Below are 25,745 nucleotides of genomic sequence, written 5' to 3' on the forward strand. Positions count from 1 at the left end.
TGTTCTATTTTAGCAGGAGCCATTAAGACATTCTATAGGATATCACTAACATGTTGTTAAAGTTTCGGTGATGTGAGCTTTGGTACATATATCTGAAAATATGTATATGTGCACACATATATATATATATATATATATATATATATATATTTCCCTCTATGAGTTGTTGCCTACTGTCTGAATCCTATCAAATGTGGTGTAGTAATTATGGAGAATGGGTAGGGAGTGTCTTATGATGTGTTGTAGGGCTACAAACATGGCCGTGCGGTCCAGAAATATGTTCACTCATATGTGAAGCTCAGCCCGAATGTGTGGAAAGCAGCCTGGAGTGTGGCGGTGGTGGTTGGGTAGTAGAGGTTGGCTGCTGAGGCTGGGTCCCTTGGGGCGGAGCAGGTTTTCACCCCCAACCCCCAGGGCGCCCCGTGTGAAACAGCCTGGTGTGGGGTCTGGTGGCATGGTTATGGGAGCCTCATTTTATGCTCCCTTCCAGGAGGAACAGCCATGAGTTCTGGAGGGTGGCCCATGAGATTATATCTGGTGCCAGCAGCAGGTGGCTTATGAGCATGACCCTTGGGTTGCCAGAGACTGGGGGAAGCAGGCAGAGGATCTCTGCTTTCAGGTCCAGTTGGGTCCCAATATCACAAAGTTCCGCATTACCTGGGTCCTGTGGGACTTTGCTCGTGTGTGAGACTTGGCCTGAGTGTGTGGAAAGCAGCCTGGAGTGTGGCAGTGGTTGGGTTGTGGAGGTCGGCTGCTGGGGCTGGGTCCCTTGGGGCAGGGAGGGCTCTCACCTGCCCCCCTCTGGGGCGCCTGGAGTGGAGCCTGGCTCGGAGTCCGTGGCTTAGTTGTGGGGCCTCATTTTATTCTCCCTTCCCGGAGAAGCCTCTTCTTTTCTTTTAAAGTGATACCATTTTTTTGCAATATAGTCTGTACTTTGTGCATGCACTTGAGATAGTATTGTTCATATCCATGAGGAATCTCTTGATATTAATGGGCTTTTAGAAGAATGTGACTTCTCACCTGTGGGCTTGGAACTGAGTTTTTGGGAACACAATTATCTTTAATCCTGTGTCACTGCTCTGTGCCTTTGTCTTCTGTGTGATGTCTTCTTGAATTGTATTGGGCTAATTTGTGATGGCAGTGCTGGGTAAGGTGTCATCTTGCAAACAGTTTGACAAGGATAGAGGTAGTGCATGAGATGGATTATTGTGGTGACTCATGGGAGACTGGATGAAAAAAGTATGAGATTGGGCAGTCAAGTCATCAGGACATAGTACTACTTTGGTAAGGGGACATGCTGTTGTGTTTCAGAATCAAGGGATTGCAGAATCAAGGGATTGAACAGAGGCATGTACAGACCTGGGGGCAGAGGTAGTTAAGGGAATGGAGGAGGGCGGCCATGTTAGAAGGAGGAACATTGGCATCTGTGATGATGGGGAAAGGGTAAAAGGGGGGATGGGAAGTCATTTCAACAAGGGGTTGAGTCAAGTTTGGGGGTGGGGAGGGAAAGGCTGGTAGTGGCCACAGGAACTTTGGAGCCAGTAGTGTTTGGGGGTGTGGTTTTGCTGTTTCTCTGATTGATAAGACATTGTTTCTTAGGTCGTTTTTGGAGCATAGCATTGGTTACAGATCCCAAAGATAGGTTTGCTGTAGCTTACCAACAGAATGAGGTCTTATGAGACCGTAATTCTAGACCAAAGGGTACACTGGAGATTTACTTCTTTGTCTTCTCTCCTTTCCCTATTCAAAGCCCTCTATTGGGACTGGGTTTTCTGTTCTGGATAAAATCTTAAGACATACTTTATTACAGACAAAAAAAATAAATCTTCCAGTAACATTTATCAGTAACCACAGCCTCAGTTTTGTAAGCCCATCACCTGTCTAATTCAGTGTAATCATCGATATTTTATTCAGAGAAGGGTAGAATGTCTCCCTCTTGCAGAGCTCATTGCTGTAGCTGTGGTGAGAGGAGGTTGATTGGCTTCTCCCTATTCTCAGCCTGCACGTCTGCTTTATGCCCATCTGCCCAGTGTGGTATGCTGCTGGTCCTGATGACATGACTGTCCAGTCTCACTGCTCGCCAATACGTTCTCATCTCTTTGTGTCAAACCATGGCATCAGATTGCTATGGATTTCTTTCCATGGCAAATAGGAGTCTCGATTAGTGTTCTGTACGCACCTCTCTAGGTTCTTCGGAGCATCTCTGCCTCTTTAGTTTGTCACTCTATCTTTTTCCTTGATGTGGAAAATACATTTCTTTATTTCCATGCTATGCTGCTGTTTCCTTACCAAATCACGCAGTCTTCATTCTTAGGGACTTGATAGTACTTTATCTAAGTAAACACCCGATAGAATTTGAGACTCTCTTCTGGTGCCCGAGACACATAGGGATAGAAATGCACGTATGGAGGTAAATACTGTGTTGAACTTAATAGAATGGTCACAGTTGCTCTCGAAAAAATACAAAACCTTGGAGAGACACACTGAGAAGTGACGGGAAAAGGAGATGGCCAAGAACGCAGACGCTGTAAAATGGTAGACTGTAAAATAGGCATCACCTCTTTATCACTATAAAATAGGCATCACTCCTTTATCATGGCCATTATTATGTCCATTTTACTTGTGAAATTAACCTACACTATTTTTCTCTCATTTTGAAAATTGATGATAATTTCACTTTGGGATAAAAACAATTATTATTTAAAGGCAAATTTTATCTTTTCTCTTTTTCAGTTGTATATGAACACAGATCAAGATTAGAGAAATCCTTGCAAAAGGAGAGACTGGAACATAAGAAAGCAAAGGAAGGTAAATAATATGCCTCTTTTTCTGCTTTTAAATGACACTTCTTTTTGAAGCTTCACATACTTGCTGTACTGTTTTATCAAGACTTCTTAGAATCAACCCCAAGTCAATTTTATCAGTGAGCAGAAGAAGATAAAGCAAGCAATATGCTGTTTTTGTAGTTTGTATGTTAGTTTATGTATATTGTTTCGGGAATATTATCTGGAAACATTTTCATCTGCATATTACACACATAATTTAATAATATCTGAAATGTCTACTCACGGGTATCCAGGAAGCAGGCAGGCATCATTATTTTGAAAATGACACTTTATACATATATAATCTCTATAAAATTATCACATAGGATGGTATCTTTTAAGTTACTGTGTGCTTTTTCAAGTTAATGATTCAGTTTGGAAAATTAATAGTTAGCACAGATATTGAGCAATGCTATTGATTTTATCAGAATTTTTCCTTAATGCATAGGCTTATAAGCTATAAGATTTGCTTTTGAAATTAGTTGTATTCTTGTTTTTTAAAAGTTATTTGCATGTGTATTTTTCTAACCAGTGTTTTGTAATAATATTTTTTAAATTTATTTTTTTATTGAGCTTGGTTTTATAGTCTCTGGATGTTGGCCATTTATGGGATTACATAGTGCAGGGGGCAATTTGTGGGTGTGGCTGCCAAGCTACTGGAATATGGGGGATCTGAGTGGAAGAGGCCCAGTCCCAATCCAAGAAGCCTTGGAGATCTCAGCCCCGGGTCCCGCACCCTTGGGTTTCTCTGCCGGCTCCCCCATGCGTGAGGCTTGTCTGAATGTGTGGAGAGTGGCCCCTGAACATGGCCGTGGCTGGGTTCCAGAGGTCCTCAATTGTCAAGGCTCTGCTCAGGCTGGGAGGGAAATGCAACCTGTCCCCTCCCATGGGCCCTGGTGAAGACAGCAAGGCTCAGGGGCACGGGACTGCATCACTCTCTTCCGGCTGCTTGGATCCAGACTGAGCCTCTTCCACCCAGATCCTCCATTTTCCAGTAGTTAGGCAGTCACACCCAGAAACTGCCTTGTAATCCCATCAACAGCCAAAATCCAGAGACTATAAGCTCCTGGAAGACATCTAATAGTCTAGTTCTCCCTCTTGGAGATCCTGACAAGCTACAAGAGTCCATTGCCCTCACAGCAGAGCCTAGCAAGCCACCCGTGGCGTATTCGATATGTCAAAAACAGTAACGATGGGTCTCATTCCCCTGATCCTGAAAAAGCCTCCAGTCGTTGGGAAAGATGAGTAAGGAGAGGCTGCTAAAATCTCAGGGCTGAGTGTAATAGAGATGTTACTGGTGCCCGCTCAAGTAAATTGACGAACAGCGGGATGACAGTGATAGAGTGATTTTTTATTCAATCACTGTGAGGTAAGAGTTAAAAAGCTTTCATAATTGAATTGTTTTGTGATAATCATGAGATGTAGGTTGGGTTGTTCTGTCTGGTAGCAGGGGTGAGGTAGAAGGAAGTGGAGGACAGCAAAGAACAGTGTTGATTAGGATGGTTACAGACCTGGCATTCAATTTACTCTGTCAAGAATAGAAGTTCATTGTCATTCAAATGCTTTGATAGAATTTGGATTTTTCTTGTCTTTGCATGCAGAATGATTTTATAGAGCCATCTAGTGGTAATAAAGCTTAAGAAGATTAAAGCTTCTTTCAGGTACTGGATGATTTTAGTGTGCCACCTCGTGGACAGCAATAAATCATTTCTGTTTTTAGGTGTGTTTTTTTCCAGGGAGAATTAATCACAGTGCACTTCTAATAGTACTTTTAGTCAGTTTGTTATTATTTGGATTTTGTTGGTACAAGATTCACATATTTTAAGGTAAAGAAGATTATATGATATATACAACATTTTACAAAGCATCACGAAGCAAGATAAAAGTACATCACTAAGTAGATTGTTTCAAACCTCTAGAAAACTTTTGCAAGTCTGCATAAAGTTTTCTTTCAGTTTTTAAGATATTTAAAAAGAGTAATGAACCAGTGTACTCTTATTTATCTTTCCCAAATTTTTTGTTCCCTAGATTTTCTTGTTTATAAGTTAGAAGCACAAGAGACCCTAAATAAGGGAAGGGTAAGTTTTTGTTTTCCTTTTTGTTTTCGTGAAACTTGGAGATGAGGGAAAATTAGTTGCAAAGTCTTAAAATTCGTTAAGATTGTAAGTTTGAGATCTTCCTTCACTTTTACTTCCATCTCTTCTTCCTCCCTAAAAAAATTCAGACGGGAGATTTTGGAGGGTGAGGGGAAATAACTGTTCTTTCAAAACTACCTTTCCTTCTCATAATTGATGATAGCAATAAATACTAGAGTCAGTCTGTTCAGTCACGAAGAGACTAATTTTGTTTATTTATGTCTTTGTGCAATTTCACTGTTGTTTGTACAGTTATTATTGTATCTGCTTACTTTTAAAGGCCCTGGCAGGGGTTGAGGAATTAGCTGAAGTGGCTAGAACACAAACTTTGCATGCTAGAGGCCAAAATTTGACACCACATGGTCCCCTGAGTAGTGAGGCGGAAGCACCATCAGGTGTGACCCCCAAACAGCACTATAAGATAAAGCAAAAATAGTAGATTTCTACGTGGTCCTCTTTGTGTATCCACTTTAATTTGTAAGGCCTTGGATTCAGTGCCTGGCACATCTCTCTCTCTCTCTCTCTCTCTCTCTCTCTCTCTCTCTCTCTCTCTCTCTCTCTCTCTCTCTCAAGCCATGTGAATGTTGTGGTATATTTTATAATGTAATTTTAAGGTAGGTTAAAATAAAATAGTAAAGCACCAAAATGTAGTTGTAAAGCAAAAGTTCTTGTTGTAAACATATAAAACAAGAAATGATTGAGTATACTTGTACCACAGTGGCACAGTGGCATAGAGAAAGAACTGTGAAGCATAAAACAGAATAACACATACTGGGGGAGAAAGAATTTAAGCATCTTGTACACTGATTAATTCTGGTTGTCCCAGCACTGTGGAAAGGTGTGAGGTCCATTTGTCAACATGTTCTAGTGGCACACAGATGCTCTGGTACTTGGAGTGTAGGCCATAGGCCCAGAGCTGTCTTAGTACTTACTGCATGGCAAAGCCAACGTTAGTTCTTTACCTGTCTTATTCTTCTGTCTTCAACTCTGAAATGGAGTCTCCTGGGCTAATATATGTAGTTTCTTCCTTACTAAGCCTCAGGAAAGCAGAGCACTGTATCGCTCTCTTCCCTTAAATCATGTTACGCTTGTGCAGTCTAGTGCTGATTGATATGTCACCCTGCTTTTGGAATACTGGCACAGGATTATACACGTACCATCATTGTGTCTCAGAGTAAGTTCCTCCATGTGTTTGGACTTTAGCCCTTCTCTGAGTATGAGAGAGGAGGTAAGTCATTGCCAAAGGATCTATCTAATTTTTCAGTTTTGTATTGTGCCTAAAAAGTAATGAAAAAGCATTACTAAAAAAAATCTTGTCAAACTAATGGAGAAGTTAAAACTTTTGTCCTGCAATAAAGAGAAAGATGTTCCCAGAGACATCCTCATCACTTGTAGAACTTAAAACTTACACAAGTAAAATAAAGTGAAACTCTTTTTTTGTTATTTTCTTTCTACTTATAGCAAGATTCCAATAGTAGATACAGTGCATTGAATGTCCAACATCAGATGTTGAAGGTGAGTAACTTAATATTCTTAATGTATAGAAGAAAGGATTGACTAAATGATTAAGAAAAAAATTATAACAGTTGATTTGTACTGTAACATACATCAGTCATCTTTGGCTAAAATGATGTATAACTATAATTTCCCATCATGTTTATTATTATTATAAATAATGTATTTGGCTTATTACATTTTCTTATAAATCATGTTCTCTTGACCACCTATTTTTATTTTATTTATTTTGATGGATCAGAGTTTTTATTGAAACACATTAAGATAGATGTGAAGGGAGAGAAAGAAAGAAACGCTTATTTTAAAGAGAACACAGGCTTCTCCAAAGTGGAAACAAGCAAAGAAGCTTAGAGACAAGCAAGCAAGATACGTGTTAAGGGACAGCATGGGCTTAAAGAGCAAACCTGACCGCTTAGTTTTTAGTTTTATTCTCTATCCTTTGAAGTTCTTTATTTTCATAGTGGGTTACTTGAGATGTTTTCCTTTTTCTTAGATTCACTTGAAGCAGTGTAACTACTAAATTTCTTCCTTTGGGTTACTAATAATTAATGTAGCCTCTTACGTACCTCAGGAGCACAATTTCCATGTAAAGAATTTAAATTCGGGGCTGCAGAGATAGTCCAAGGGTTAAGGTACTCACTTTGCATGAGTCTAATGCCAGTTCAATTCCCTCACCTTATGTTTCCCAGCAGCTTCAGGAGTGACTCTGTGTGGAGTTAGGACTGCCAGGTGTCACCCGAAAGCCTTCAGAAAGGGAAACAAAACAAAACAAAACCCATAAATTGGGCTTTGAGTAAATGGGAAAATCTTAACCATGCTGCGGGACAGAAATGGAGAGGAAAGAGGAAGGGGAGTTTCTATGAAACTAGGAAATGAATGTTCATTCTGTCTCACCATCCTGCACAAGTGGAAAACTGTATCATCCTCACTTTTAACACACAGATTTTTTTTTTTGGTGGTGGTATAATTTCTTCCATATTAGCAGGACTTGTACATTTTATTGAAATCAGGACCTTTCCCTTAATCAAGAGAACAATACAATGAACTTAAGAAGATTATCCTTTCACATTAGAAACTTGGAGACAGTGGAATTTATCTAGATTGAGAGTGTAGTATAGTATCCTCAGGTACTAATATCATGTAAATGGTCATGGAATTAATCAGGCCTGAGATGAGGTTACTGTTTAAACAGTCAGTGAGCTTAATTTCCCCCTTAATTTGTTTCGTCTTCATTTGTCCCATTTCATTTTGCTCCATTTTTGGCCTTTCAAGCCAGACTTAGGGGTCTGGCTACCACCCCAGGCAATAGTGACTGAACCAGGTCGTTCAATTCTAGGTCCCAGGATGTGGTACTGTCCTGGCACTGCAGTCAGGGACACCAGGGTCACACCTGACGGTGCTCAGGATTCTCAAAGGCAATGCCAGCAGTGTTTGTGGAACCATGTAGTGCTGGAGTTTGAATTTGGTTATGAGCCGTGCACCCCTGACCTCTGAACTATCTCCCTGATCCCTTTTTAATCTTTAAACTGAGTTTCTAAGAATGCTTAAAATGAAAGAAGGGAAGTTAGAATTGTGGGACAATATCAGGCCAAAAGAAGAAGTGTATAGTATCTACTTTTTTTCAGATTGCTATTTAAAACTAAGGAAAACTTTACTTTTTGACCATGATCCAAAATCGTTCGAAAGAAATGTAAAGGAAGCAGAGGGGAACTGCATGAATTAAAAGCAACCTGAGGCAGACAGAGCCTTTTTCTCCACTTGGGCCTTCTTCCTTAGAAGGAGAGAGGCTGTGCAAGGATGTGGAGCGGTGCCGCTCCATTCAGGTTTCTGTCCTTTTAGAGTCAGCATGAGGAGCTGAAGAAGCAGCACAGTGACCTGGAGGAGGAACATCGGAGACAAGGAGAAGACTTCAGTAGGACATTTAATGACCATAAACAGAAATACCTGCAGCTGCAGCAAGAGAAGGAGCAAGAACTTTCAAAGTTGAAAGGTATTTGGAAGTCTAGTTAGCCAGTTTATATGAAAATGAGTACTCAGGAGAACTCATTTGCCATATCTTTTGTGAACTATTTATTTCTCTATAATGCTTTTCCATTAATTTTTGTCTCAGGAAGCAGGATAGAATGCATAGTGTCACTTAGCAGAATGTGTTGGCCATGATTGGCAATGCTACACATATTCTGTATGTGTGTTTTGAGACTGTTAGTATCTCTGGCCTCTATCCACAAAATATCAATGCTTCTCAGTCATTGCGGTGATTAAAAATTTCCCAACATATTCCTAAAACTGTCCTTTGGTTGCAGAAAATATGTCCTGTTAGTCACTACCATTAGTTTAATAAACCGTTACAGTCAGACTGTCCTAGTAAATCTTGACATCTTTGAGTGCTAGTTGTATGACCCTGGAAAAATTGTATAATCAGTACTTGTTTATTTTCTTCTTTAAAACTGAAATGATCATAAAAAGAATCAACCTTATAGAGGTGGTGTAGGAGTGAAATAGATAAACCTGGAAGAGTTAGTGGTACATGGTACATCTTCAATAAGACATTAACTGCCGTTTGCATCAGCATCAAGTATTTTCAAAGTAATGTGCAAACAAATTTTTTGTTTCTTAGTGCTAGAAGAGATATCTAGGGCATTCTGTAATCACCTGTTATGTTTATGGGGTGGGAATTGGTTTAAAGGGCACTTGGAGTTTACAAAACAGCGATGAAATCTGAGAAAGGGCTGTAGTCTAGGATGTTCTGTGCCAAACAGTTTTCTGGTTTTTTTGTTTGTTTGTTTTTGTATCAGATGTCATCATTGAAGGAAGCTGGGTTATGGGGACATTGTAATTACTTTGATATGCATTTCAAAGTTATGAGAGTAACTTTCCAGGGAACTAGTAAGCAGGTGAGGCTCAGACCTTACATGCTGCAGACCAGTTTTGATCCCCAACGCTCCATATGATTCTCAAGCTCCACCAGAAGCCCCCCCAAAAAATAAAATACAACCAAAAAAATTTTAAAAATCAATTAAAAGGACACATAAGAAATAGAATATTCTAGATACCAGTCTTTGCTTATCAGTGTTTGCTTAAAAATGAGCATAATTTAATTCATGCTGTTTTAGTAAGTAGCCCTGGAAGGCAGGCTTTTTTATAGCATACATGTGTTTGCCTCCCTTTGTTCAAAACAGTGTCCTTATAGTAAATTTTAATGAACTAGGTATAGAAGGAAGAAATAAAAGCAATGGAAAATAGAACATGAGATGTTATGTCTGTGTAGTAAAGAAGTTCAAACTTCATATCCTGATCACAAATTCCACTTGGACACTTTGGACAAAAGGGAGAATGTACAGTGTAGGGCATTTGTCATCAAAAAGAGAATAGTCAAGCTTACCTTATTGTTGTTGGGTTCAGGGGGCAAGAATCAAGGGGAGGAAATGCAGTGGAAAGGGGTAGGAAAAAAGAGGGGGCAGGCCTTACGTGTAAAATTAGCATATTTCTGTTATTAATTTTTAGAAAAAATATCTCAGGAAATCTTGACAATGTAGTATAACAGTGCCTTTTATGACTCTGCTAATTAATTTTTCATTGACACCTATTTTAATACTATTCTTGAAAGATACTTAACATAGTAAGTGAAAGTGAATTATGTAGGTTGCAGGTCAGTAATTAGCAAACTAAGGTCCAAGATCTTTGGTAGTTTAATATGATATGAATAGAGAATTTAAATGAGCTGATAGCACATGAACTTAAGATAATCACTGTTTTTATCTTCACTGTCATGATAACTGATGTTCAGCAAAAGCTCACCATTACCATTACCAGGTGAAGCTCTTGCAGTATCTTAAATCTCATTACAACCTGTAAGGTAGACATTGTGTTACTTAATCTAACAGTTTAAGAAATCCAGTCTCACTAAAGTTAAGTAACTTGCTCAATATAAACATTGTAGAGGCAAGAGCCATTAAGTTCATTGTCCCTCATTCCAGTAAAATGTAACAAAGCTTGGTGTTTAGATATACCTGTAAACAGAAGCCCCTTCTAACCAGCAGCATGTAGAAAGTTCTCCGGCATTTGACAGCAGTGTCCTATTTTAACCTTGAAAAAATCCATTATTACATGTAAGTGGAAGCCCAGTAACTGACACCACAGTTTCACTTTTCCTGTACTAAACCCAGTTATGAATCTTCTATCGAGGGGTCAGGCAGGGACTATGAAGGAGGAACAAAAGTGGAAACAATCTGATGGACTCTCGGGCTTAGAAGCTGGGGCTTAGTGTGGGTGGTCGACTGCCCAATAGGAACTCGCTGGGAAGATGACCAGCACGTCTTTACATTCGTACATATGTGTCTCGTTGGAAAATGAAAGATATGGTTACACTGTCACCATTTAACTCAACACTGAGCATTGTCATGCGAGAATTCGTCTAGTACAGCCAGACAGGTCTGACCACCTCTGGAGTTATGACTTGCAAATGGTGGGGTCTGTTCGAAGGATGGAAGGCACTATTAGCCAGCATTGCAGCCCCCCACCCCCTTGCCAATGATGTTGCTGCCAGTTAAAACATCTAGTGTCTATTATTTGTATTATTATTATATTGTTAGATGATATCATGTGAGAAGGAGAGTTGGGTCCATCATCTTCCCCAAACAATAGTGCTTTAAGGTTGGGAGGTCTTAGGACTCTCCTCTGCTGCAGTCTCCTGCTGTAGCCCGGAGAGAACTGCCCTGTAGCTGTTGGAGGTGGAATTTGGATCTTTCAAGAGCTCCATAGTAGGAGAAAGAAAATATATTTATAATATTTTTAATAAAAGTGGGATTACTTTTCGTATTAAGTTACCATTGTAATTGAAACACATTTTGGGGACTCTGAAGATTCTTTATGCAGTGAAGAAAAATGGGTCTGCATTTTTTGATAACTTTGTTCTTTTTGGGGCCTCTCAGGAAGTGTCAAAGGAGTCTGGGGGTCACTCGTCATCATTCAGCTGAGCTGTTAATTCAGTGAAAGAGCCTGAGGATACCACCAGGGCCACCCCCTGAAGTGTTCTATGGACTCCAGCTTTGCAAAGTAGCAGTGCTTAGAGGCCGCATTACTGAGGATTAAATCACTGGACTTGCTTTCTAGCCCTGATAACTTTGTTTTTAATTTGTAAAAAGACTCAAATTTAGATGTTCCCTGCTATTTTTATTCCTTATTGATATTTTTATGTGCATTTTTGGTTTGGGGCCATACCCAGTGGTGCTAAGGACTTAGTCGTAGCTCTGTGCTCAGGCTCACTCCTGGTGGGGCCTGGGGAATGATGTGGGGTGCCAGGGATCAAATGTGTCGGCCATGTGCAAGGCAAGTGCCCTGTGTGCTTTACTATTGCTCTGACCTCTAATGTTTTTATAGAATTTCTCTTCTTTCATTGGGATCTCCGGGGGCTTGGGAGCCCCGGGGGCACCCCCCTTGGTACTCGGGAATGGGGGATTACTGAGTCAGAGCCCAGGCCCAGTGAGGTGCCAGGGACACACCTGAAAAAGTTTCAAGCAGTTGAGCTCAGGGCTTTGCACATGCTCGTGCTTTACTCCTTGAAGCTAGTTCACTGATTTTGCTTTAATATTTTTAATTTCTAAGTAGTTAAAAGTTCTTTGTCTACAATGTGCAACTTTTCAAGGAGCATTTAGACTACTGAATCAGACAGTAATGTGATGGTTAGCTAAATTCATGCCACCTCCCCAAATGTAATGGTTTTTGTTTTTTTCGTGTTTCGGTACTGTCAGAGTTCAGACCCAATACAGAAACAAAGCATGTGAAGGTTTGATGTGAAAGTAATGAAATCAAGATCTGCAAGTATCTTGCAGTTTCATGTGTGATAATTTTCATCTTTAAACTAGAAACCGTGTACAACTTGAGAGAAGAGAACAGGCAGTTAAGGAAAGCCCACCAGGACATACACGTACAGCTGCAGGACGTCAAGGTAAAATCAGAACAAGCATTTGACTGTCTGAGAATTTGCCTCTCCACCTTGTACGATGACTTAAAAAATTTATTCCTGGTGATTTTGTCTTTTGAAAATAAGATAAAAGTAAACATTTTTCCTACTGACCCTGTTTTACAATCCTACAATGCTTTGGACTTTGCTCAAGCTAGAGCTGCCTGACACTTTACCACATCTTCATCTTAAGCCTAAGGATGACTAGACAAAAATTGAAATACTTTTATTAGTATTTAAGTGATTCTTTGCTATATGGTCCCATTTAAATGACCTTTTTAGGTACAAAGTCTTCTTACTAATGACATTTTTAATTTGATTTTGATTTTGTTATGTGATGGTGTTTTTATAATAGCACATTCATCTCTCTGCCATGATTTAACGAATTGCTAAGAATAACAAATACTGAAACAGCAAGCAGCAGTATTTGAGTGGTCAGACTGCTTCTTTCATCCAAAGAAGAATTTGTGTTAAAAAATTAAAGCTCAACATGTGAAATTCTTTTTTGTGTAGCAACAGCATAAGAATTTACTCTCCGAGCATGAACAACTTGTAGTGACTTTGGAAGACCACAAGAGTGCGCTAGCTGCTGCGCAGGTTAGAAGGGTGGCAGCTTCTTTCGGTTCTTTCTAAAAGTCTGCTTAACCTTTCTGAGTTTCTTATGCATGCAGTCTCCTATGAGCCAATCTTCAGTGGGTTCCTCAGGATCAAGCGCTCCTGATCCCGAGGATCATGCATGCTTCTAAGAATTCAATCCGGAGAATGTGAAATAAACCTCTGACTATTTTTTGCTTTGGGAATATGGTACACAGGACTGTCAACATGCAATAGTTAAATGCAAATGCTTCAGGTCACTGAAATTACACCATATATGAAGTTGTTTGCCGTCTGACCCTCTGACCTGTGTTGTCACTTGGCATAGAATCTGATGTGAAGTTCTAAATAAATTGTCAGACTTTCCTTCCTCCCTCCCTCGATGCTAGCATTCTAGTCTACAAATACTATGTTTGTTGCTTTATGTTCAGTTACAGAAAGATGAAATTTCATATTGGTATGGAAGGGAAAGAAGAGTCTTCAGCTTGGCTTGCTTAAAGCTTGGCATATGGCAGTCTCTCAGGTGATACTGACTGAATGAGTAATCAAACAGATATGAATGTTAGAAAGCATTTTAAAGCAGTGCTATGCTGATTGTTTTTCAGTGTTTTAGTAGAAGCAGAGAAATAGGAATAGCTTAGTCACTGTATCTTCCTAGTCAAGGTTTTGTTTAACTGCAAGAATTAGAATGGGCAAAGGAAAATTGACTCTTGTAAATCTGGAGACCCTAATTGATTTTTGTCTTTATAAAATTAGTAAAAATACAGTTTACTGGGCCCTATGGGATTCCTTTCCAGCAGTTGTCAGTGGAGATTGTCTGCTATATGATTACTTTTAACGTGTGGATAAATTAACTCTAGAGATTATTTCATTCTTTATAAAATTATTTTGAAATATTTTATATAATGGCTTAGTATCCAGATAATCAGACTTCTTTGAATACTCAAAGTAATGGCCATAATATTAACCTAAACAATGATTCAAAATCCCAGAAGTAAAACAGCTAATTTAATGACCAAACTCAAATTCTGTAGTAAGCACTTGGGACATATTGCTGACAGAGTTTAGAATAGAAAAATATTTTTATTTAACCTATGTATAATTTTTCAATATTTTTATAAACATCCTTTTTTGTCTTTGTCTTGCGTTTTTATTTTTTGTTTTTGTCCTTTTGATATGTCATAAATAGGTACTGTCCTTAGTTAAAACTCTGTCCACTTTACTTAACTTTTCATGATTTTCCTTAAAAGCAAATGTGGTTTCAGATACCTACATTTCTAGTTAAGAGATTCTGGCTTGGTAATATAATTTTTAAATAGAGTTGAGGGGAGCGAAAATGAGAACAGAATGTAATTTGAGAGTTTATAATTTGTTGGGGGTTATCATGTGAACTTTATGTAGAGACTAATATTCACAACTGAGTGAGTTATATAATATTGTGCCCTTTAACCTCAAATCAGCTGAGGTCAAAAGGAAGTAAAGTAGTTGGCCCATATCGGTTGCCAAAATTAAACTTGAAACTGTGATCATCGTAATAATCAAAGGCATGCTTAACACTTACATTGATGTTTTTGAGTCTACCCTGCATCAAAGATGCCTTGCCGCACATTAATTGAGTCATAATTTCTAGAGGCAGGATTTTGCATTTTTATTATGATTTTTATATGACTCAATGCATGTTAACATTTGAGAAACATAATCTGTAAGTGGAGGAGAAAACAGTCTAGAATTGAGATTTGTGTACCTTAATTAAGATTTGTGTATCTAATATCTTAAAATATTAGATAATATCTTAAAATATTAGAAGTGTCACTGTGCGGATGTGTTTTTGTTTTTTTTTTTACCTCCAAAGTTGGTTTCAGTCAAAGGGCCACTGTTAGCGATATGAGTCCATCATTGTACACTCAGGGTAGTAGTCCTTGGGGAACTTGTTCAGGAAAGATTTCTTTACATATACAGTATTGCATTTCTACTGTGGAATAATGTATTAAATTTCTTAGTTTAATGGATTTGATTTTTCTCCCCCTTTTAGAATTAAAAATTGGGGGCCAGAGATATACAGAGTTGTTAGGGACTTGCCTTGTGTGCATTTGACCCAGGTTTGATCCCAGCAACACATGTGGTTCCCCATGCTCTGCCATGAGTGATCCCTGATTTCCAAACAGTGCCAGGTGTTCCCCTTCTCCCCCCCAATTTATATACTCCATCGATGTAAGTGTATTCTAATCCTGTATGTATGCAGTGCTTTTATCACTTCAGAAGGAAACATTTAGAATTAAAGAGAAAAAATCCAACCTTATTTTTTTATTTTGGTTTTGCTTTTCCAAAACTGGAACACTGTGGAGAGCACACTAGTAAGAAAGGGATACTAGGGGGCTGGAGTGATAGCACAGCGGGTAGGGCGTTTGCCTTGCTTGAGGCTGACCCGGGTTCAATTCCCAGCATCCCATATGGTCCTCTGAGCACCACCAGGAGTAATTCCTGAGTACAAAGCCAGGAGTAACCCCTGTGCATCGCTGGGTGTGACCCAAAAAGCCAAAAAAAAGGGGAGGGTACTATCGGAGTGTAGCTTTATGGGAGAAGATGGTAGTCTGATGTGTGTGTGTGTACGTATACGTGTGTGTATATATACACATGTACACACAATACTTTTGTATATACACACAATATTTTTATATATTTTATGTATTGTATATATTAATATATTTTGTATATATAAAACATTGTTATTTATTTTTATTTTTTAAATTTTTTATTAATGAATCAAAACATTATTACTTATTTTTAACCTATGACACCTAACCGCTGAAATATATTGGTAACAAATATCTATACTTGTATAATTGTATAAATTCAAAATAGACTGTCTGTGATAAAACTGAATTTAATGTTGTTTTTTAATAGCTTACTAGAAGCTATTTGAAAAACATTTGACTTTAGTGGTGGAGACTAACATCTGTCTTGGGTAATTTTTCTCTTTTCCCTTTAACTTTAATTCTAATTTGCATGTGCTTAAAAAGTGGTTAAGCATGTCCAAATAAAAAAGCTGCTGCATGAAATAATCTGCATATTTTTCCTAATTTCTTTTAGGTACAATACTTTAGTCTTTAGTGAACCCTACTTCTCACCTATAAACTAAAATCTTTTTCCCCTTTCAAATTGTGCAATTTGCATCCAATTGTACAATTTATGTGCAGACTCAGGTTGCAGAATACAAACAGCTGAAAGATACTCTGAATCGGATCCCAAGCTTCCGAAAAACAGACCAAGCAGAGCAGCAGAATGCTACCCAGGTGGGCCATTCTCCACAAGGTGCTGGTGCAGCAGGAGAGACAGCGGCGGGAGAGCCCCGGGAGGTAGGCGCACACCGATGGCCTGTCTCAGGCCCCGTCCCTGGCATGTGGTCATCAGGTCGGCATCTTTCTCCTCTCACTGCAGAACATTGGTTTTCAAATTTTAGCATATATCACAGTGTCCCCAGAGACAGTAAATACAAATTACTGGGTCTCAACGCAGAGATTCCTTTGGGAGTTTGGGGTAAGGCCTGAGGCTTTTCATTGCCAGCTGATTTGACTGGTTTGGGGAGCACAGTTGAAAACTGAAAACTGCTTTTTTCTGGGAAAGAACTTACTGGCTTTGTCTTTATTCATTTAGGCCTGTTTTGTCTGAAGGCGTTGTCCAGTGTATATCAAACTGTTAATCTGAAAATTTTAGGGTTTTTTTTCCTCTTGGGTTAGAGTGTTACATGATTGATGAGAATATGTAAGCATCAGCCCACTCAAGTATCACAGCTGGTAATAAGAATTTGGTACAATGTCAGATTTATATAGTACATCAAAGTTTTAATTAAAAAGACTATATAAAACTATGAAGAATTCCAGTCACATAATTCGGGGTTTTTGTTTTGTTTTCATTAAAATTTAAGCTAAAGAGAAACTCATTAGTGGAACATCAGAAGTGATATCCTCATTATCATTATTTTTCACTTGGTTGTTTTTGTAATCACGTATGTAATAGAAGTGGCAGGTCTCTGACCTGGGGACTGACCATATCTCTTTCCTGGCTTGCTGCTGGTGTTCGAGTTTAATCTGTGGATGACTCAGAACATCAGATTCTCCATCTGTGAGAGTGGTAGCAGATAACTGCTCTAAACCATCTCACAGGGAAAATATGAGATGTTGTCAAGATAAATGGCAAGTGTTTGAAAACACTTAGGGTTTTCTAGAGAAATAGTTCATTGAAGGCCAGGTCAATGTGCCAGGCATGCAGTAACATTTTTTAAATGGATTGCTACAAAAGCTGTCTTCTGCTATTCTCAGAGAAAGAATTTTCTGTGGTTTATTTATGTGATCCACTTACATAGTTGTATGTCTGCTAATTTAGTGATTGTTTCATATTTCAGTCATGGGAGTGCAGTCTGATACTTTTTCTACTAAAACTTTTTTTCTTTAAAAGAAGGGAGGAGAGACAGATCTCCCTATAGATGAACGACTTTCTTTTTTTGTTTCCTGCTCTCAGGTTTATCTTTCCCAGTAGTATGGGGGACCCATGAAGGAGGTGGCCCTGAGGCAGGACTCTTCCTCTGCCCCACACTGGCAGCCAGGAGCCTCTCTGTAGGACCTTCGAGGGGTCTGGGCATCTGCCCACAGGAGCCAGTGCTGCAGTTGCCGCCGCCATCTGGTCTTGGCTGGGTCTTAATTTGAGCTTAATTTGATCATTGATTTCAGTCAGTTTCAGAAAAGTTCTCTTTTTAAAATGCATGTTTTGAGTATGGTGAGATACTGTGAGGTTAAGGCACTTGCAGGTTCAGTCCTTGACACTGTGTATGGCCCCCTGAGAACAGAGCCAGGAGTAATCCCTAAACAACAGATATGACCCCCAAATAACTAAGACTTCTTTTTGTCCATTTAGACAAAAGTCCAATTACAAGATGTAGGAGTGTTGCTGTTTATTCAGTCACTGATTAAGCTGGCTGAAGCTAGTGTGAATGCCACATTATTTTTTTAAATCTTTTTTTAATTGAATATCTATGAGATAGACTATTACAAGGCTGTTCATATTTGGGTTTCGGGCATATAGGCATCCCCCCGTCAGTGTACAGTTCCCACCACTAGTGTCCCCCACTTCCCTCCCACCATCCCCCAACACCCTAACCCCCACCCCCAGTCTACCTCTATGGCAGACACTTGTCTTCTCTCTCTCTCTCTCTCTCTCTCTCTCTCTCTCTCTCTCTCTCTCTCTCTCTCTCTCTCCCTCTCCCCCCCCCCTTCTTTTTCTTTTGTGCATTATGGTTTGCAGTGCAGGTACTAAGAAGTTATCGGTTAGTTCAGGGTGTTCAGTATTTTTCTCAGAAATGGAGTAGCTTCTTAACTACTCCAGTGGCAGTTTTGAGGTGTGGATATGACTACTGAGGCTTCTGGAAATACAGAATCTCAGAATACCCTGAGAAAGCCTGGAGATTTCAGTCACAAAACTGCAACTTTTGATCTCTTTCAAGATTTACTTATGAGTCTCTTAAACAAGGCCAGTAAATGAGCTTGTATAGCTGAGTCGGAGGTGGTTTGTGGACATGGTTCCCACGTACATAACTTTTGGCCATTTAATTTCTCACAAAACTTGGTCCCAAGTTGTTGGGATCCAGCAGGAGGCACAGCGGCAATTGTGGGGTATCAGGAAGCTTGAAGGCACCACCAGGCTGCTGATGCACTCATCCCAGGATTGTATATTTTTTTTAATCTCAAGCATTTTACTTGTGTTGTTGCCCTAAAAATATGGTAATAAAGAAATTGTGTCACTATGGAAATAGAAGGATGCCATTTAAGTTGATGTGTTTCTCCTAGGTCCCTCGAAATAGTGAAGTATGGGAGAAGCAGGAAGCACTCTCTGAAAGGGCGGGAGAAAAGCCTGCTCCCACACCGAAGGAAGCTGAGTTCCAGGGCCCAGCTGAGCTAAACCAGGGAGAAGAAGAAGCCAGAGCGCCAGAGGAGCAGCAGGTAGAAGAGGAACACAGGAAGGCCCTGGCGGAGGAGGCCATGGAGCAGGTAGGGCGGGCTGAACGGCTTCAGGAAGAACACGACCCCTCACCTGAGGAGCAGGACCGGGAGTGGAAGGAACAGCAGGATCCAAAAGAAAGAGTCAGTCTTCTAGAAGGACACGTGCATGCTGAGGTATGAACCCTTCAGGTCTGCTAGGAGTAAGGTTTGTTAGGTAAGGTAGGTAGTGCAGCCTTAGTTTCACATATTAAAGAGAAATGCTTCCCCTGATAACAGAATCTCTTGAATCAAATTTCCAGTTATTTTCCTTAAATACACACATGTAATATTTAAATTTTACATTGTAAATTGTAAATTTACATTGTAAATTGTGTAGCATATCTAGTTGAAAATTCTGAAAGATAATTGAGGAATAGAAAGCTGCCGGGGTGTATATGTGTATTTATTAATAATAAATAGCAGGAGGAGCACTTTAACACTGCTGAAGAGGCACACGTCATTGGGTACTTCCCAGCACATGTTCAAGTGTTGCAGGCATTTGTGACCAAGAAAAGAGTTTTTTCTATCCTTTCCCTTGTTCATTTACAGTTGGCCCTTGAGCAGGGTGAGGGATTAGGGACAATGGCCCCTGTCAGTAATCCACATGTTGATTTAGGGTTCTGACTCAGTAGGACTGTTAGGTAAAGGCACATGCCCTGTGTGTGTGGGGTCTTCTTGGTTTTAATCCCAGCCACTGGAAAAAAAAAACCCACATGTAATTTGTATTGGTCCCTGCATCTGTGGGCTCCACATCAATGGGTTCAGCCAACAGACACGTGTAGTTAGTTGAGTTGTTGAATGCAGAACCCAAGGGTAGAAAGAAATAATCATGTAATTGTGCCTGATAAATTCAAATTCTTGTAATGGGTCAACTGTACTATCAGATTATTGATACTGACTTTTATGCATTCACATTCAGGATGGATGATAAGGTCAAAAAAGATGAATCCTAAAGAGTTTTAAGAATGCTTTACTAAGGGTTAGGGCCCTTGGGTCCCTCTGTGGAGGAGAGATGAAGTCAGCTAGAATACTAGATCCAACACTACCGTGCACATGGGACCCCCACACACTAAATTGAAAATGTAACTGTCAGGGAGTCACGTAGAGGGGGTAGGCAGTAGAGGAATGGGGACTAGAATTGGTGGGGTTGGAGCGGGACATTGCCTTGAAAGCCTATAGTAAAGAAGTATGTAATCAAGGTGTATAATTTGTAAATATTCTTTGTAAAGAACTCTCTGCTGAATGGGTGTGTTTAACCAGAATCTTTGTTCAAGAATCCCCTAATGAGCACTCCCCCTTTCATGTAGACACGTTATAAAAATCTAAATCACTATTGTAAGTGAAACTAAAGGAATTTAAATCTTCTCTGAGTGCAGCTAGGTCTGTTTCTTTCTGTTCTCTGAGTTGATGCTCAACATTTGGGTACTTGGTCTTTATGCTGAAACTTGGCTGCAGAAAAATAAGGCACGCCGACAGGCATGTGTACTCTCGGGCTCTCCGGGCGGCTCTGTCTCACCGCCCGAGTTTGGTGCTCTGGAACCGCTGTGTGTGGCTGTTGGTCAAGGGCAGGAGATGGAAGGAAGAAGGCCAAACTGGTTGCTCGATCACTTTATTTCATTCTCTCTCTCTGCTTCTCTCCAGGTTCTGGATCTCTCTCTGGATCTTCTCTCTCTCCTGTCTTCTTCTTTCTCTCCTGTCTTCTTTTGTCTCCCCTCTCTGCCCCACAGTCTTAGTTTATATAGCAAATTACATAGGGCAGTAGCACAAAGGTGGATTTAACATCAACAAATCAACAAAGAAGGGTAAGACAATTTCATGAGGAGATTAACAAAATCTCATCTAAGGAAATCTTATCTAAGGAGATCCTCTCAAGGGTGTGACTCCAAACAAGGGTTTGTCAGGGTGTGAGCTAGTAATTTGCTTAAATAGTTATAGTAAATCTACTTCTAATATTTCTAGCAATGTCATTCTGTATGAGCACAATAAGAGATATAAAGTTTGGTTCTTCCTGAGGACATCTTACTATACATTCCAGACCACAGTCCTCAGGCCAGGTTAATCTTCCTAACCCCAGCAGGGTCCTAGTCTCGTTGTTACTTTTGGATCATGACAGCATTTGTCTATGACTATGCTCTCAACTTATAGTTGAGTATTGTGGCGCTTTGGACTGGCCCATTTCGATGCCAGGGTAGCTCGCAGCTTGCCCTGGGTCTATTCTGTCCCTCCTTGGGACCCTGCTTTTGGTGTGTTAGGAACTAAGGGCAACTGAGTTGAGAAAGCAGATTATGCCTGGGAGTAAATATTATTGGAGTCAATCAGCTCCCAAGTTACAAAGCATATTATTAACTGTCTTCCCATGTCCATACAGAAAGGCCATTGCTCTAAGGTGAACTAAGTTCCCTGTGGGAAGGCTAAAAGGACAAACCCCATGTTATCCTACAGTTGGCCACTAGTTATTTATCTTTATAAAGCAGTTTACCTAGGTTTTGTTTAAGTACCATGATTTTCAAAACTGTTACTAACTGAATTTCATTCACACAGTGATCCAAGTCCACACCCACTCAGCTTTCCTTCACCAATGCCTCAAGGTTTCTTCATGCACTCCTGCACTCTACCGCTTTATAAACTTAAAAAAAAGTGTATTGTAGTTTGGGTCACATGTTATAATAGATTTAGCAGCTGTTTTTTTAATTGAATCAGAGATACAGTTACAAAGATTTCATGGTTTTGTTTTTTTTTTTTTTTTTTTTTGCTTTTTTGGGTCACACCTGGCGATGCACAGGGGTTACTCCTGGCTTTTGCACTCAGGAATTACCTCAGGCAGTGCTCAGGGGACCATATGGGATGCTGGGAATCGAACCCGGGTTGGCCGCGTGCAAGGCAAACGCCCTACCCGCTGTGCTATCCCTCCAGCCCCCAAAGATTTCATGTTTGAGTTTTAGTCATACGATGATTGAACACCCATCACTCCATGAGTGCACATTCTCCACTTCCAATGTCCCCAGTATCCTCCTGCCCTCCCACCCCATCCCATCCCTCCCCTTGACTCTATGGCAGACAATTTCTTCCATATTCTCTCGCTACTTTTGGGCATTATGGTTTGCAATATAGATACTGAGAGGCTATCATGTTTGGTCCTTTACCTACTTTCAGCACACATCTTCCATCCCAAATGATTCCTTCAGCGATCATTGACTTAGTAATGATCCCTTCTCTATTCCAGCTGCCTTCTTCCCCAGCTCATGAGGCAGGCTTCCAACTATGGAGCAATATTCCTGGCCCTTCTGTTTACTGTCCTTGGGTGTCAGTGTCATGTTATTTTATATTCCACAAATGAGTGCAGTCATTCTATGTCTGCCCTCTCTTTCTGACTCATTTCACTTATTGATACTCTCCATGACCATCCACTTACAAGCAAATTTCATGACTTCATCTTTTCTAACAGATGCATAGTATTCCATTGTGTATACGTACCAAAGTTCTTTAAGCAGTCGTCTGTTCTCAGGCACTCAGGTTTTTTCCAGATTTCTGGCTATTGTGAACAGTGCCACAATGAACATACAGGTGCAGATGTCATTTCTGCTGTGCTTTTTTTTTGCAACTTCAGGATATATTCCCAGAAGTGTTATTGCTGGGTCATATGTAAGCTCAATTTCTAATTTTTGAAGAAATGCCCATATTGTTTTCCAAAAAGGCCGGAGCAGTCGGCATTCCCACCATCAGTGAAAGAGCATCCCTTTCTCCTCATATCCATGCCAGATCCCTTGATCAATAAAAAAATGACCTTCACTGTCTCTTGTGACCTTCTTCAGTCTGAAATCACTGTGGTCTGGTACCAGAATGGCCACCCCAGCTTTTTTTGAGGGAGTTGTTTGCCTATAGAATTGTTTTCCAGTGTTTGACTTTGAATCTGTGTTTTCTCTGATTGTTCAGATGTGTTTCTTGCAGGCAGCAGAATGTTGGCGTAAATTTTCAGATCCATCCTGCCACTTTGTGTCTGTTAGTAAGTGCACTTAGCCCATCGATGTTGAGATATTATTGTTATGGGATTTTGTCCCATCTTTCAGACAAAGTTTGATGTATTTGAGGGGCTTCTCTTGTTCTAAAGTAGCCTGTTTAGTCATTCTTATAACCATGGTTTTGAGTCTGTGAAGTTCCTGAGTTGTTGTTTGTCTGTGAAACTGTGTCTTGTTCCTTCTGATATGAATGAGAGTCTAGCTGGGTAAAGTATTTTTGGTGAGGAGTGTATTTCATTGAGTTTTTTCACTGTATCCCACCACTGTCTTCGGACCCTAAGGGTTTCATCAGGCAAGTCGGCTGTGAATCTTAAGGATGCTCTTTTATAGGCAGTTTCTTTCTTTGATCTTGCTGCTTTCAGAATTTTGTCTCTGTCTAAGGTTTTCTGATCAGGATGTGTCTTGGGGTATTTTTATTTAAATTTCTTCTGGCTGGTACCCTTTGGACTTCCTGAATCTGTTCCCAAGTGCTCTTCAGCTCTGGGAATGTCTTAGCAATGATGTCTTTGACGGTTTCTCTTTCGTCACAGTTTTGTTTCTGTCCCTCTGGGACTCCAATGATTCTAATGTTATTCTTCTTGGCTTCATCCCATTTTCTCTTGACATCTGTTGGTTTATTGTGGGGCTCTTTTCCATTTCCTGCTGTTGTCTGGAGAGTCTCTGCACCTCATGTTGGAGCTCACTGATTCTGTCCTCAGCAGCTGTTACTCTGCTGCCGAGACCTTCCACTGAGTTTTTCTATTCACCTACCAAGTTTTTTAGATCTCTCATTTCTGTTTGTAATTTTATTTGCATTTTCCAATTTTCTGTTCTCAGATGCTCTTGTATTTTATTGGCAATGCATTCCATTGCTTCTTTTTGCTCCCTATGCTTTCTCAGTAGCTCCTTTCTAAATTTTTTGTCAGAGAGGTTTTCCAGAACTTCATTACTGGTTGGGTCGTCTGGGCTAGTTTCTTCACTAACTAAGCTTGGTGGGCTTCTGCATTGCTTTACCATTGTGAAGTGTGCAGTTTAGACTTCCGTACCCACTGTTACTGTTGTGGTTTTCATGTAATATTAATTGAAGCGGTACTAATGAATTATTGGCCTAATGTGTTTTTGGTGATCAGGCTGCTCTAGTGAAAGTTCCACCTAGAGGATAATTTATGGTTCTTATGGGATATGGAGGGGGAGAGTAACTCACGGCTGCCACCTCAACTGGGCCTGTACCTGGATAGGGGGAGATTAAGCGAGTCCTTGAAAGTTGCCTGCTAGTGGCCAGTTACGGTTTTGATGTCCACGTTTAGCTCACCTCTCCGCCACCACCGTCGTTTCCAGGCTTCCCGACCAGTGCCCTCATGTTACCTCTAGTCTGCTTTAGCACCCTCCTCCTGCCCCACCACCGGCCCAATCACTGACGTTCTCAGTTCTCTAATCCAGGACCAGGAGCAGTCCCATCACTGGATGTTGCCTCTTGTCTTGTTTCTTTGTATATCACAGAAAAGTGCGATTGTTCAGTCATTTGTCCTCCTTCTGGCTTCAGTGCTTAACATGTCACTACTAGTTACAGCCAATGTAACTATGGAACCAGATTGCATCTTTTCTTATAATTGCATGGTGCTCCATTGTGTCTATTCCATAGGGTTTTTTTTTTTTCAATCCTCTCCTCTGTCATTGGACATTTGTGGTGTTTTTATATTGTGGCCAATATACTAAGCACTGCAATAAACATAGTCTTGATCATATCTTGATTTATTTGTAACTGAATTTTTGTGACTTCAAACTTCTTAAGACTTTATTTAGGCTCTTTGAAGATTTAGACTCAGTGGGTGGATCACGCTTAAGATTGTTGCAGTCTTAACATTGAGAACCTTCTCTTGGTCTTGTATGCTTCATAATGCATTCTTCAGTACTGAGTCCTCGCTAGTTGAATTTTCTCAACTCTGCACTCAATTTTCCTTTGCTGTTAACTTTGCTTATATTAGTTTGGGGATGGAAGAAAAGTTGGTGGGTAGCTCAGTGTGGAGCAGAGTTTAAGAATGCCTGTGTTCAACTCCCTCTGATCAGAATGTACTTTTTTCATGCCTCTGCTTCTTTAAAGAATTTTGTTCTCTTTTTTGCGAGTTTTTCAGAATTTGACTTTTTCTTTTATTTTTCATATGTTTAGCCTACGACTGGTATATATATTGCTAGAATTAATTAGCATCCCTGGATTTTTAACAGTGAAAGAAAAGCCTTAGCCTCAGCTTCAACCCACAAATTGAGTTTTGAGGTCACCAGGTGCTCAAATTAACATTTGAAACTGATTCTTCTTTTGTATTCTTATCCGTGTTCAAGGGAGCACATTGAAATGATGCCTTAATTCCAGGAAATTGGCATGATCACATGTGTAAAGAAGCCAAGCTCGTTGTGATGCTATGGATAATGATACTTTCAGGGGTAGAAGATCAGGGTATCCAAGAAGTAGAAGGAGGTGGTGAGATTTCTTACAAAACTAACATGCACACACATATTTGGTTTGGGGGCCACACCTGGTGGTTCTCAGGGCTTCCTCATGCAAAAACATATACAGAGAAAGCTGAGAAATAGAAGTTCTGATTGTGGGTCACCCTGGCCAAAGTAATACCATAGTTCACCAGCTCACCTCTCAAGTTGATTTTAAGAATCAACTGTTTCCTGATTTTATC

General features: G+C 40.0%; 1 protein-coding gene across 5 annotated transcripts in view; it reads left to right on the top strand.

Annotated features, from left to right (window-relative positions):
* GOLIM4 (golgi integral membrane protein 4) overlaps positions 1-25,745 on the top strand; it is a 97,332-nt gene that overhangs the window by 55,628 nt on the left and 15,959 nt on the right. For 2 of the 5 annotated variants that reach the window (XM_055127542.1, XM_055127543.1), the window contains exons 2-9: positions 2,734-2,808; positions 4,854-4,903; positions 6,422-6,475; positions 8,315-8,465; positions 12,340-12,422; positions 12,951-13,034; positions 16,229-16,387; positions 18,872-19,198. In XM_055127542.1, coding sequence (XP_054983517.1) covers positions 2,734-2,808; positions 4,854-4,903; positions 6,422-6,475; positions 8,315-8,465; positions 12,340-12,422; positions 12,951-13,034; positions 16,229-16,387; positions 18,872-19,198 — 983 coding nt within the window. The remainder of the gene's footprint in view (positions 1-2,733; positions 2,809-4,853; positions 4,904-6,421; positions 6,476-8,314; positions 8,466-12,339; positions 12,423-12,950; positions 13,035-16,228; positions 16,388-18,871; positions 19,199-25,745) is intronic. The other 3 variants (XM_055127544.1, XM_055127545.1, XM_055127546.1) reach the window with 2 other exon arrangements.

This window comes from Sorex araneus, chromosome 2, assembly GCF_027595985.1.
Source record: "Sorex araneus isolate mSorAra2 chromosome 2, mSorAra2.pri, whole genome shotgun sequence".
NCBI classification, from domain to species: Eukaryota; Metazoa; Chordata; class Mammalia; order Eulipotyphla; family Soricidae; genus Sorex; species Sorex araneus.